Source organism: Ochotona curzoniae, unplaced genomic scaffold (assembly GCF_017591425.1).
Source record: "Ochotona curzoniae isolate NIBS_2020 unplaced genomic scaffold, NIBS_Ocur_1.0 scaffold_3208, whole genome shotgun sequence".
Classification (NCBI taxonomy): Eukaryota; Metazoa; Chordata; class Mammalia; order Lagomorpha; family Ochotonidae; genus Ochotona; species Ochotona curzoniae.
In genome coordinates, this window is record NW_024467106.1 from 5,435,588 (window position 1) to 5,448,151 (window position 12,564).

At 58.4% G+C, this 12,564-nt stretch overlaps 1 protein-coding gene across 1 annotated transcript; it reads right to left on the reverse strand.

Moving 5' to 3' along the window:
- Nucleotides 1-3,048: 3,048 nt before the first annotated feature.
- On the reverse strand, nucleotides 3,049-5,967 carry CDK9 (cyclin dependent kinase 9). The gene is made up of 6 exons (XM_041004440.1): nucleotides 5,857-5,967; nucleotides 4,990-5,148; nucleotides 4,698-4,864; nucleotides 4,433-4,604; nucleotides 4,172-4,320; nucleotides 3,049-3,907 (listed from the first exon to the last, which is right to left on the reverse strand). The coding sequence occupies exons 1-6, from the start codon at nucleotides 5,933-5,935 to the stop codon at nucleotides 3,542-3,544; spliced, it is 1,092 nt and encodes a 363-aa protein (XP_040860374.1). The 5' UTR covers nucleotides 5,936-5,967; the 3' UTR covers nucleotides 3,049-3,541.
- Between the last annotated feature and the right edge of the window lie 6,597 nt (nucleotides 5,968-12,564).

Here is a 12,564-nt window from a genome sequence, read left to right on the forward strand (position 1 = left end):
CCGCTACCAGCTCCCCAGGGGAGGCTTTGCACGGCACCTGTCTGACTGGTTTAAACCGAGAGCAGGTGTGTTCCACAGTGGTGGAAGGGGCAGTGGTGCTGTGCCCACTGCACCTGGCCTAGAAACACTCTGGTGCTTGTTACAGACCCAGAGACTAAAGGTGGACTGAATGGGATACCCCTGAGAGTCTAATGAGGACTGCAAGGAATCCCAGACCCTCGGGGTGCAAGCACTGGGTCCCCGGTGAACAGCACAAGAAACCTGCTCACCTGCAGCCTGGGGAGCAGTAGGGCCGGCTGTTTCTTCAGTCACTTTGTTCAAGACCTGCCACCAACCACTAGGACACCTATGTTGGTGGTACTCTTCGGATTCCTTGACTACCTCTTCTTCAAAGATTTATTTATCTGAAAAGCAGAGTAAAGGGAGAGAAATCTCTCCATTGGTTCAGGCCCCAAGTGGCTACAATAGCAAGGTCACAGCCAGGAGCCAAACTGGAGCACTGGGCCAGCCTCAGCTGCCTCCCCCGATGCATTAGCAAGGAGTTGGACTGGAAGCAGAGCAGCCAAGATTAGAACCAGTGCTTGTGGGCCCGGCACAGTGGCCTAATGGCTGAAGTCCTTGCCTTGAACCCCCTGGGATCCCATACGGATGCTGGTTCTAATTCCAGTAGCCCCACTTCCCACCCAGCTCTCTGTTTGTGGCCTGGGAAGGCAGTTGAGGACAGCCCAAAGTCTTGGGACCCTGCACCTATGTGGGAGCCTGGAGGAAGTTCCTGGCTCCTGGCTTCAAATCGGCGCGGCACTAGCCATTTTTTTTTTAAGATTTATTTATTTATTGGAAAGTCAGATATACAGAAAGGAGGAGAGACAGAGAGGAAGATCTTCCATCTGATGATTCACTCCCCAAGTGACCGCAACGACCGGTACTGTGCCGATCTGAAACCAGGATCCAGGAACCTCTTCCAGGTCTCCCACACAGGTGCAGGGTCCCAAGGCTTTGGGCCGTCCTCGACTGCTTTCCCAGGTCACAAGCAGGGAGCTGGATGGGAAGCGGAGCTGCTGGGATTAGAACCGGCACCCATATGGGATCCCAGCTTGTCAAAGCGAGGACTTTGGCTACTAGGCTACGCTGCCAGGACAAAAAATAAATAAATCTTAAAAAAACAAACAAACAAAAAAACAGTGCTGGATACAAGATGCCAGCACTGTTAAGGGACGGCTTAACCTGCTGTGCCCAGACACACCCTCGGTCACTGACCAGTAACCCCTCCAAATTCGCATTCTTCCAGAGACACAGGAAATGGCCTTGTTTGAAAGTGTTTGCCAGGGCCCAGTACCGTGGCCTAGCAGCTAAAGTCCTCACCTTGAACGCACTGGGATCCCATATGGTTGCAGGCTCTAATCCCGGCAGTTCTACTTCCCATCCAGCTTCCTGCTTGTGACCTGGGAAAGCAGTTGAGAACGGCCCAACGTCTTGGGACCCTGTACCAGTGTTGGAGACCTAGAGGCTCCTGGCTCCTGGCTTTGGATTAGCACAGCACCGGTCGTTGTGGTCACTTTGGGAGTAAATCATCAGATGGGAGACCTTCCTATCCTTCCTCCTCTCTGTATATCTCACTTTGTAATGAAAATAAATCTTAAAATAAATGGGGCCCAGCGCGGTGGCGCAAGTGGTTAAGGTCCTCGCCTTGCATGCCCGGGATCCCATATGGGCGCCGGTTCTATCCCGGCAGCCCCGCTTCCCTTCCAGCTCCCTGCCTGTGGCCTGGGAAAGCAGTCGAGGACGGCCCAAAGCTTTGGGACCCTGCACCCATGTGGGAGACCCGGAAGAGGCCACTGGCTTTGGATCGGCATAGCATCAGCCGTTGCGCTCACTTGGAGAGTGAATCATCGGACGGAAGATCTTCCTCTCTGTCTCTCCTCTCTGTATATCCGCCTTTCCAATAAAAAAAATAATAATAAATCTTTTTAAAAATAATAAAATAAATGAGAATATAAAATTAAAAAAATAAAAAAGAAAGTGTTTGCCCAGGGTCACCTACATGAGGGTGGGCCCCGTGTCCAACTGACCAGACTCTGGACAGCGTGGGAACAGGGGGAAACACATGTGAAGGCAGAGACACCCCAGCAAGGAACCCGAGGTGCCCAGCAGCCTTCGGGAGTCTGGTACCTGACTGCATCCAGCCGGAACCAGCCCTGTCGATTGGACCCTGGCCTCCAGACCTGTGGCCTGGATCTGTCAGTTCAGGAGTTTGGTAGAAAGTTTGCCAGCCCTTCTCCAAAAGGTCTGGCCCCTCGCAGAACACAGACTGCACCCAGCTCCAGGATGCGGGCTCCAGCCTGACCCCATCCTCCCTCTCCATGTACCCACTTATCCCAACTTCTACTGCCTCCTCCCCTGCCCTGGGGTCCTTCACTCCTCCAGTCACCTCCTTTCTCACTTCTCCGGGACATCCTGGTGCATCACTTCCTATTTGAAAGCGACTGCAGAAGTCTAACCAGTGTGTTAAGCGGCCTTCTGCAATGCCTGCATCATTTGAGCACATGAGGTCCAGTTCCAGTGCCGGCTGCTTCACTAGCAATCCAAAGCACCTGGGAAAGCACCTTGGCCCCTGCCAGCCACATGGAAGAGCAGGATGGAATTCCAGGCTCCTGGCTTCGGCCCGGCCCTCCCCAGCTGTTGAGGCCAAATGGGGACGTCAACTAGCAGATAGAAGACCACTCTCTCCTCCACCTAATTCTTTCCAAATGAGTCACATTCAAACAGGTGTCTCTAAACTGCAGAAGCCCAGACCCACCTGCTGGCTCAGGGCAGCCCTGCACCAGGGGGCTGAGGCCTCTTCCTCCGGCAAAAGCACTTAGGAGTGACTCGGTCCTGCAGTGCTGTTTTGGAGAACATCCCGACAGGTGACATAGGAGATGAAGGAAGGTGAGAGTCATGTGTGGTGTGTCGGAGAGAACTGCACCAGGGCTCAGAGCAATGGCTCCACCCGTCAGCTGCCATGGGCAGCAGCTGAGGGCCGAATGCAGGGAAGACACAGCCACCACGTGGAAAAAAACAAAGCCAACTTTTAATTGTAACTAACCTAACTGCACAACTGAACAACGAAACACAGTAAAATGCTTCCTTCTGCCAACCCCATTGCCTGGGGGTTTCAACTTGGGACAGCCCCAGCCCAAAGCCTTCTGTTCCCGCAATGGGGGGTGCCCAAGGAAGGGCAGAGGACCTGTCACCTCCTCCCACCCTGCAGGGCCTCTCAGGAGTCACTGGTCAGAGGACCCCCTTAGCCCCCCATCCTGTCCTGTGGTATGTGGATACTCCCCCAAACATGGTCCATAAAGCTAGGCAGCGGGGCAGCAGCCCTCACAACCTCCTGGCCTGGCAGCCAGTGCTTCTCTCCAGTCCCCTGGCTGCTTCCTACAGCGCCCACCACGGGGAGGAGCCCGGCCAGCACTGGAGACTAATCTCAAACGTCCACTGGCTCCACGGTGCGAGTCACGTGGCAGAGACGGAACAGCAGCAATCGGCCGCAGCGCCAGCCTCAGAAGACACGCTCGAACTCGGTCTGGTTGGTGGTGGTGGGATTGCGGCTCTGGTTGGTCGCCTGCTGGGTGATCTGGCTGCCCTTCCGGCGTGGGGGCGCCAGGTACTCGAACATGGACGTCAGGTGGGTAGACAGCATGCCCTTGAGGTCCGAAGGCATGGGGTCGGACCAGAAGAAGTCATGGTTGAGGGCGTCGTCGCTGTCGATGCGCTGCGCAGGATCCAGCACCAGCAGCTTGTCGATGAGGTCCAGCGCGTAAGGGTCCCGCACGTAGGCCTTCAGCCTGTCCTTCACTTTCCGCTTCTGCCCTTTAACCAGCTCCAGCTTCTCAAACAGCTCGTATTTGTCCACATTGGGCCACACCTGGAAGTGGGTGTGGAGACAGGGCAGTCAGGACCAGAGCGGCAGTACCTGGACCACCCTTGGAGAACTTGGCAGGTCCACAGGAGAGTAGCCATGTGCCAGGCCCCTTCGCGGGAACAGCCCCCACATATGCCTGTCTCTGCTTCCCCAGGGGGCAAGTGAACACCTGTGAGGCCTGCTGCCACAGAACTCATCTGGGCCTCAGCCAAGCCCTGCTCTCCTTTCAGAAGCCTGACCAGGCGAGCCGGCAGCAGGCCCACTCACCTCCGGAGTGATGGAGCCGCAGAGCTGGCTGATGAGGGCAAGCTGGTGCTGCTCCGTGTTGCCCTGCATGATGGGGCTGCGTGTCCACATCTCAGCCATGATGCACCCAGCTCCCCACAGGTCAATGGGGGGGCCGTAGTCCCGCTCCCCTGGGAAGAGCACACCAGGAAGGCACCTTGAGACTTGAGCCCCCCAGGGCGGGTGGGTGGGCAGTGGGATGGGGGCAGGGGAGCCACGCTCAGCCTGCCCAACAATCCTCACCCAGCAGCAGCTCCGGGGGCCGGTACCAAAGCGTCACCACACGGTTGGTGTAGCGGTTGGGCTGGCTGTTCTTGGCCAGACTGAAGGCCCGGGCCAACCCGAAGTCAGCCAGCTTGAGCACCCCGTCCCGGGTGATCAGCACGTTGGCCGCCTTCATGTCCCTGTGCAGGATCTGTGGGGTGTGTGTGTGGGGGGGTTGGCTCAGCCAGGTGCCCAGCCCGGCCTGGCCCACCATCGTCACGGTCACACCTCCCCCGGCCCGCACCTTGTTCCTGTGGATGTAGTAGAGGCCGTTGAGCAGCATCTGCATCACCCTCTTGATCTCTGACAGTGTGAACTTGACCAGGACATTGCTCAGCAGCCCGGCGAGGTCATGCTCGCAGAAGTCAAACACGAGGTATATGCTGCCCTTACAGCGATTATAGGGAGAGGCTGCGGCACGAGAAGGAGCCATCAGGAGGCCCAGGCCCAGTCCCGCAGGACACCGCATCAGCCGGGAGAGAGGCCAGGCGGTGGCCCCGGGAGAGGGGGGTCACATGCCACAGGTGAGCCCTCACCTTTGGTCCGGCAGATCTCGATGAGGTTGACCACATTCTCATGCTTCAACAACTGGAGGATCTTGATTTCCCGCAAGGCCGTGATGGGGAACTGCGGGGCAGGCGGGAGACGGGAGGTCAGGCAGTTACAGGAGCGTGCGTGCCCGCCCAGAGGCCCCGGTTTGGAGCACGCCTCCCGGTGTCAGCCCCTCGCCACGTGCCTGCGTTGACAACAAACCATTCCTTCCTCTCGGGAAGGCCGGGCAGAGCTGGGACCGACGTGCTCCGTCCCTTCTAAAAATTAGGCGTGTTCGCTTGCTGAGAGCGAAGGCAAACGCTGGAAGAATTAATTAGAAGAAGGCAAGTGAAATGGAGAGAACGGTAAAGAGAGGAGGTGTGGGGATTGGGGTATAAAAGAAAATTATAAAAAAAGGAAGTATAGGGATAATGGTGATAATTAGGAGTGAATAAGGAGGAAGGGATGGAGGGGGAGAGGAATGTTTATAAGAAAGAGGGGGAGTATGTATATAAAATGGGGGAGAAAGAAAGTAAGATTGAAAGGATTGGGGTGGGAGGATGGAAATGAGGATAAATGAAGAAAATAAAAGAAAGAAATGAAAAGAGAAATGAAGAGGAAGAAGGGGAAATAAGGGGGGGGGGGGTAAAAGGGGAGAAGGAGAAAGGAGAGAAAGAGAGTATATAGGGAAAAATAATTAAAATAAGAAGAATATTAGAAGAAAAGAATAAGGAGGATGGGGAAGGGGTAGATAAGGTATAAAAGATAAATTAGTGTGTGGTTTGGGGAGATATGGGGGGAGTATGGGGTGAAGAGGGTGATTAAAAGAAAAAATTAAAAAGAGGAATTAGTAGGTTTGGTAAATTGGGAATTGCCGATCTTAGCAAGCTTCTCATATTTGGTCACTTCGTCGCAAAACGGGCATTCCACCGAGTCGTACTGCTTGGCCATGGCCGCTTCCAGAGCGCCGCCGCCGCCCCCGGCCCCCGCCGCCGCCGCCGCCGCCGCCGCCGCTCCCGCCCCGGGCCCCGCAGCCGCGCTCCAGGCCCCTCCGCGGCCGCGCCACTTCCGCCTCCACGGCCACTTCCGGCCCCGCGGCGCCGACCCCGCCTCTTCCGCCCGCCGCCCGCCGCCAGGCCCCCTGGGACTTGTAGTTCCCGGGAGGCCAGGGGGAGCCGGAGCTGCAGAGGCGCCTCCGCCGCCGCCGCCACCACCGCCGCCGCTGCCCGCGCCTCCGCCGCCACCGCCGCCAGTGCCGGCGGCCGCCCCGATTGGGGGCGCGGGGATCCGGGGCGCTGGCGCTGGGGCTCGGGGTGCTGCGTCCCGCTGCATCGGCCCAGGCCGCCGCTGCTGCCGAAGCCGCTGCCGCTCTGGCGCCCGATCCGGGGCCAGCCGCAGTGCCCTGCTCCTGCTCCTCCTCCTCCTCCTCCTCCTCCTCTGGCGGCGCCGCCTCCGCCGGGCTGCGCGGAGCGGCCGGCGCGGGGGAAGAGGAGGAGCAGCCCCGAGCCGCGGCCTGGGAGGAGGGGGTGTGCGCCCTGGCCGGGCCCGGGCCCGGGGCGGCCGGGCGAGGGGGCGAGCCGGGAAGAGCCGACGAGGAGGCGGCCGGAGAGCGCAGAACGGGGCGCGTTATAAAGGGGGAGGCGCCCCGGTCTCGCCCTCCCCTCCCCCTCTGCCCGCCCCCTCCCTCCTCCTCCTCCCCCTCCCGCCCTCCGCGGCCGCACCTGCCGCCGCCGCCCGCCGCCCGCCGCCCGCCCGGCCGCCCGCTCGCACTCGGCCGGCCGCCCCGGGCGCGTCACCGCCCGCGGCCCCTCCTCCGCCCTCGGAGGTGGGGCCCGGCGCGCGACACCTGGCTGCGGGGCGCCCTGCCGCGTGCCTCAGTTTACCCCCAGGAGCCCCCACCCCTCCCGCTACGGCTCCGAAAGGTTTTCGCCCCCAAAAAAGGCGAAGACGGGAGGCGCGCCCAGGGAGAAGAGAACGGCCCCCCGCCGCCGCCGCCGCCTCCCCGGCCCCGCCACCCGCCGTTGGCATGGCAACCGGCCGCCGCCAGGGGGCGCGGCGACACCGGAGGCGACGGAGGGAGCCGGGCCGGACCGCCGTGAAGCCTCGGAAGCAAAAAAAATAAATAAATAAAAACAGCTAAGGCCGACTGAACCCCCACTGTGTGCTCCAGAGGTGCTAGAGGCCCCCCTACTCCAAGCAGCAGCTCCCACAAAGGCGGACCCATTTCACAGACCAGGTCACAGAGGTCTCCAGGGCTGAGGTTGTTAGCCCAAGGTCACAGAGGACCAGAGCCGAGCCTCGAACCGGGCTGGCTGAATCTAAGGCGTTCTGCTCATACAGCTGCTTGCAGTGTGGCACCCCACCTGTTCCAAGCCTGTGGTCCTCGCGCAGGCAACCCCAGCCCTCCGGCACTCCTCCTTCGGCCTGGCCCTCCGCCTCCCTCCCCCATCCTCTCGCTGGCATCTCCCTGACTCAGGGAGCTTCGGCTCTGCCCGCCGAACTGGCTTTTCTGCCTCGCGTCACTTGTGCCCTCCGACGCCGCCCTCTGCTAAGAAATTCCGAGTCCCGGCCCCTTCAGCTGGTCCCCTCCCAGGCCAGGCTAGAACGTTTCCGAAGTGCAGTTTGCAGGCAGTCTCTTGCCATCTTCTGGAAAAAATCTGAATGTGCCACCCATCCCCACCCCATATTGTGGCAAAGTGGGTAATCCCCTGCCTGCAATGCTGGTGCCACTTAGAGACCCAGCTGCTGTATTTCCAATCCAGCTCCTTGCTAATGGCCTGAGAAAACAGCAGAAGATGACCCAAAGTGCCTGCCACCCATGTGGGAGACCAGGAAGAAGCTCCTGGCTCCTGGCTTCAGTCCAGCCTTAGCAGCCGTATGGGAAGTGAACCAGCAGACAGAAGATCTCTGTGTGTGTACCTCTTTCTCTCATTGTAATTCTGACTTCCAAATAAATAATCGTTTTTAAAAGAGGAAAGACAAACTTGAATTTGATGTACTAGGCTCTGTCCAGCTCCCGTCCACAGGGGCTTTGGCTTTCTGGTGCCTGCAGAGGCCCCGTTCTGGGGCAGGGCGCTGCCAGGGAGGGGCAGGCTGAGGGCAACAGGGAGTGGGTTTCAGGCAGAAGAGCTACGTGTTGGGGGGCAGATCTGAACCAGCTGTGTGGGTCCATGCTTATCAGAAGCAGAAAAGCTGTTGGCTGAATCAGGGTGGGATGGGAGAGCATCCTAAAGCAATAATTGCCGTTCATTCAAACAAAATCTTCCTCAAGCCTTACGTGGGGGTGTTCTCGGTTCTGCAGAGCAGCGTTTACCTCGGGCTCCTTGGGGTACTAACGCTGGAAGGCAGCAGCCACCCGGGAAGGGGTGAGGCAGCCGGCAAAGGGATAACAAGTGGCACAGGCTAGTCCAGCATAAGCTCCATCGGGGGCAGAGCCATGGATGCACGGGTGACAGGTGGCAGGGGCTGGCTGCAGGGAGAGATCTACCATGGCTCAGGGTGCCTTTCCCGTGAGACTACCAGGCCAGTATGTTTCCTGCAAGCCCTCCCTTGGTCACATCCTGTGGGCAGAGGACTAGACAGAAGTTCCGCTGGTGTTGTCACCTCCACCTCCCCATCCCTGGGCTGAACCCCGACATCCGCCCGTCACTTCCCCTCAGGACCCACCCTGGCATGGGGGAGGGCAAGAGCAGGCAGGAGCCCCCTCCCTTCATGAGCTGCCCAAGACACCAAGGTTGGCAAAAACCAGGTAGAAACAAGAGCAAAGGAGCTGGTTCTTGCAATATTTGACTTTTCTGTTGCTGACTTGAAGGGACTGTGTCCAGCATCCCGTGGGTTGGCCAAACTGGCCAGACGTGAGACCAGTGCTTCTCAAAAGTGTGCTGAGGGTGGGCATCGAGGCCCACCCGTGAGGCCTCCTCCTGGGACACTGGCATTCCATATGAGCTCCACTTTGAATCCTGGCTGCTCCACTTCCCATCCAGCTCTGTGCTAACACACCTGAGAAAGCAGCAGAAGATGGCCAAGTGCTTAGATCCCTGCCACCCTGTGGGGGGCTAGGGTGGAATTCTAGGCTCCAGCCTGGCCCAACCCTGGCCGTTGCAGCCAATTGAAGAGTAAATAAGCAGGTGGAACATATCTCTCCTTCTCCCTCTCTCTCTGCCTTCCAATAAATAAATATTTGCATATGCGTAAAAAAAAATGTGTGTTGACTGCATGACCAGGCACAACCATGACCTGGTTCGCCTTTAAGAGTTAGGAAAACTGGGCCCAGTGCAGTGGCCTAGTGGCTAGAGTCCTCACCTTGAACGTGCTGGGATCCCATATGGGTGTCAGTTCTAATCCCAGCTGCTCCACTTCCCTTCCAGCTCCCTGCTTTTGGCCTGGTAAAGCAGTTGAGGATGGCCCGATGCCTTGGAACTCTGCACCCGCATGGGAGACCGGGAGGAGGTTCTTAGCTCCTGGCTTCGGATTGGCTGTTGCGCTCACTTGGGGAGTGAATCATCAGATGGAAAATCTTCCTCTCTGTATATCTGACTTTACAAAAATAAATAAATAAATAAATAAATAAGAGGAAAACTGAGGCATGGAATAGAAGAGTCTGTACTTGAACTCCAGCTGGACCCTGCATGAGGAACAGAGGAGGGCCGGGCATCCACAGACACCCACACGGTGAATGCCACAGTCCTGGCACCAGGGAGCCCCAGCAGAGCACCTGCTTTTAGACCCAGCCCAGGACCAGCAGGTGCGCTCCCTCTGAAATGTTCATTACACAAAAGTTGCAGAAGAGACTCGAAGTGGTGATGTAGCTTGCCCCAGGCCACACAGCCAGGGGGCGCCGTAGAGCAGCGCTTCAGAGACAGGACCGTGTTATACCACTGTCCCACCCTGTCCCCAATGTCAGAGCACCAGCCAGAGAGATGCAGTGTGGGCACACACAGCCAGCAGGGGCCCACGCGGATGGGGAAGGCCCAGACCTCACTCAGGAAGCTGGGGGTCTGTTTGGAACACACACATGAAGACATCAGGAGGCCACAACCAAGTGACACCATCGTCAGTGGCAATGTCTCCTCTTATGGCCACAAGGGGCGGGCACCTTGCTCCTCCACTTACCACCAGCTGTCGCCCCCTCAATTTGTCGGAAATGAGTGGAAGCTGAAAATGCCTTAAAGCACCCAACCTCCCTGGCAGCCCAGCTTGGCCCACTGCAAGCTGCGCTGGTTCCCCTCCAGCCGAAACATCAGCTCATACTTTGCCCAGAATGCTGGCCACAGGGAGGCCGAGAATCCCGGCTGGAGACATCTTGCCCAGAGCCATTCCTGGGGCCTGTGTATGTGGGCCTAGTGATGCTGATGTTGGGCTGGTTCAAGGTCATGCCAGAAAGAACTGAATTCAGGTTTGCCTGGGCAATACCTTTGATGGACACCTGAAGGCTCCAGCTCCCCTCTCATGGGTCTTTTCCATTGCAGGAGCCTGTCCCTGGCCTGTGAGCCACCCCCTAACCTCTCCCCTTCTCCTCCCACCCCCAGCAATCCCTGCCAAGTGAGAGCCTGCACAAGAGCGAGAGGAAGTGAGACAAAAATCCAAGCAGGGTGCCCAGTGGCCCTCAGCTCAGGCCGGCCCTGCAGCAGGAGGCTGAGGCTCCAGTGACAGTGACAGAAGGAAGAAAACTGCACTGGGGGTGGGGCCAGCACCCAGGGGCGGGGCCTGGGGAGAAAGGCCCTGGGGGTGGGTCAGGGCAGGCTGTGGACCCAGGGGACTGGCCCACAGCCAGCTCAAGCTGAGGAGGGCCCTGGGGGACAGCCGCCAGCCAGCAGGTCTTGGCCAGCCACACACCCAACGGCCACTTGAAGCCCCACAAAGGAGCCTCTGAACTCGGAGGAGCGGCCACACTGAGCCCCATTCATCCTCCAGGGATGCTAGCCACAGCCCTGGCGCCTGCGCCAGCGGTAAGCTTACTGAGTGCCTGTGCCAGGGCCACACAGCTGCCCCATGGCCGGCACCTCCAAGCCCATGCCAGGCGCCTGCTTGCCAGCTTCTCCCAGTGCCAGACCACTCTGTCCCTCGCCCACACACCTGTCCCTCAGCCCTAACAGCTTGGGGCAGTCAGGCTCAAGTCAGGCCAGAGTTGCCTCTGAGAAAGATGCCAAGTTCCCCCCAGCTTTGCCCTCCTCCTTTCAAACAGCAACCAGGAGATGTGGAGAAGGGGCACCAGCCTTAGTTAGGACACTGGCTGCCCATGGCCTCATCTGTGAAATGGGTACAATAGCAAGATTTTCCTCTCAAGATCTAGTGGAGGTAGAACAGCAGTGCAGCCAATCAGGCCCTCACCTGTAGTACTAGCATCCTATATGGGTGCAGGTTCATGTCCAGGTTTCTCTGCTTCCAATCCAGCTCCCTGCTAATGTGCCTGGAAAAACAGACTAAGGTGGCCCAAGTCTCTTTTTTGGTTGCTATGCCCACACGGGAGGCCCAGAAGAAGCTCCTGGCTCCTGGCTTCGGATCAGCTCAGCTCTGACCATTGCAGCTATTTGGGAAGTGAACCAGCAGATGGAAAATTTCTGTTTTTCCTCTCTGTTAATTCTGCTTTCAAATAAACAAATATCTTGGAAAGCAAACAGATGGTGAATGCATGGCAGAAGGCACCATGATTGCTTCTTGTCATCCCTCTGCATAAACCCTGAGCAAGCAGGACCCAACTGCCTCTGGTCTCCTGGCCTTGGCTTGAACTCTACCCCATGAAGGCCCATTATCCAGCTGCCAGGGGCCTGGAAGTCAGCAGTGCTGGGACTTCGCAGCTGTGAGGGTAGGTTCCAGTTCCAGGGGCGTGGCTTTGGGGGTCCATTAGTCATCTTGGGGGTGCAGGAGTCCCTCGATTCCTTTCTCATAGCCTCGGTGGCCAGGCAGCCTAGAGTGGAAAGAACTTGGCTTCTGTAGGGAGGTGGGATGTGAAGATCCTCCTGCAGGTGCCTAGGGCTGGGGGGAGGGGCTGTGTGTGCCAAGTGAGTGGTAACCCAGTCTGTGCCACCAACCCACTGTGGGACAAGGTGGAATCCCCTTCTGTTGTTCTGTGCCTCAGTTTGCTCATCTGTGGCCATGGGTTTGGTGGCCCATTTTTACCTGTCCCTGCTAGCTTGAAAAGGGGTGTCCCACACCTTGGCAGGCTCCAAGTTGGAGCTGGGCTCTGCACCAAGCACTAGACCCTGGGAGGTCCCTGGGAGATCTCTGGGAGGTGCACAGTACAAGCACCCCACCACCCCCACCCGCTTGCAGAGAGGAAGTGACCTGCTGAGCCCTCAAGACCACATAGTGACAGGCAGTCCAGGGGAGAGCTGCCCCTGGGCTCCAAGGTAGCTGACCACTGCATTGTCTGCTCCTCTGCTGCCACGCACCTCCTGAGTGCCCAGGCTCAGAAGGACCCTCTCTCGTGTGGGTCGGACCTTGCCATGAGTTGCCTGCTGTGATGCCTACATTCTGATGCAGAGTCCCTGGGTTCAATTCCCGGCCTGGGCTCCTAATTTCAACTTCCTTCTTAGGCACACCCTGGAAGATGGGGCACTAGCTTGTGCCTGGGTCTCTGC

Bases quoted from the DNA above. Each gene is read 5' to 3' on its own strand.
- CDK9 (XM_041004440.1), bottom strand. From the start codon at position 5,935: ATGGCCAAGCAGTACGACTCGGTGGAATGCCCGTTTTGCGACGAAGTG. The intron at 4,605-4,697 runs GTGCGGGCCGGG...CACACCCCACAG, and splicing joins ACTACATCCACAGGAACAAG to ATCCTGCACAGGGACATGAA. The intron at 4,321-4,432 runs GTGAGGATTGTT...TGCTCTTCCCAG, and splicing joins GCCCCCGGAGCTGCTGCTGG to GGGAGCGGGACTACGGCCCC.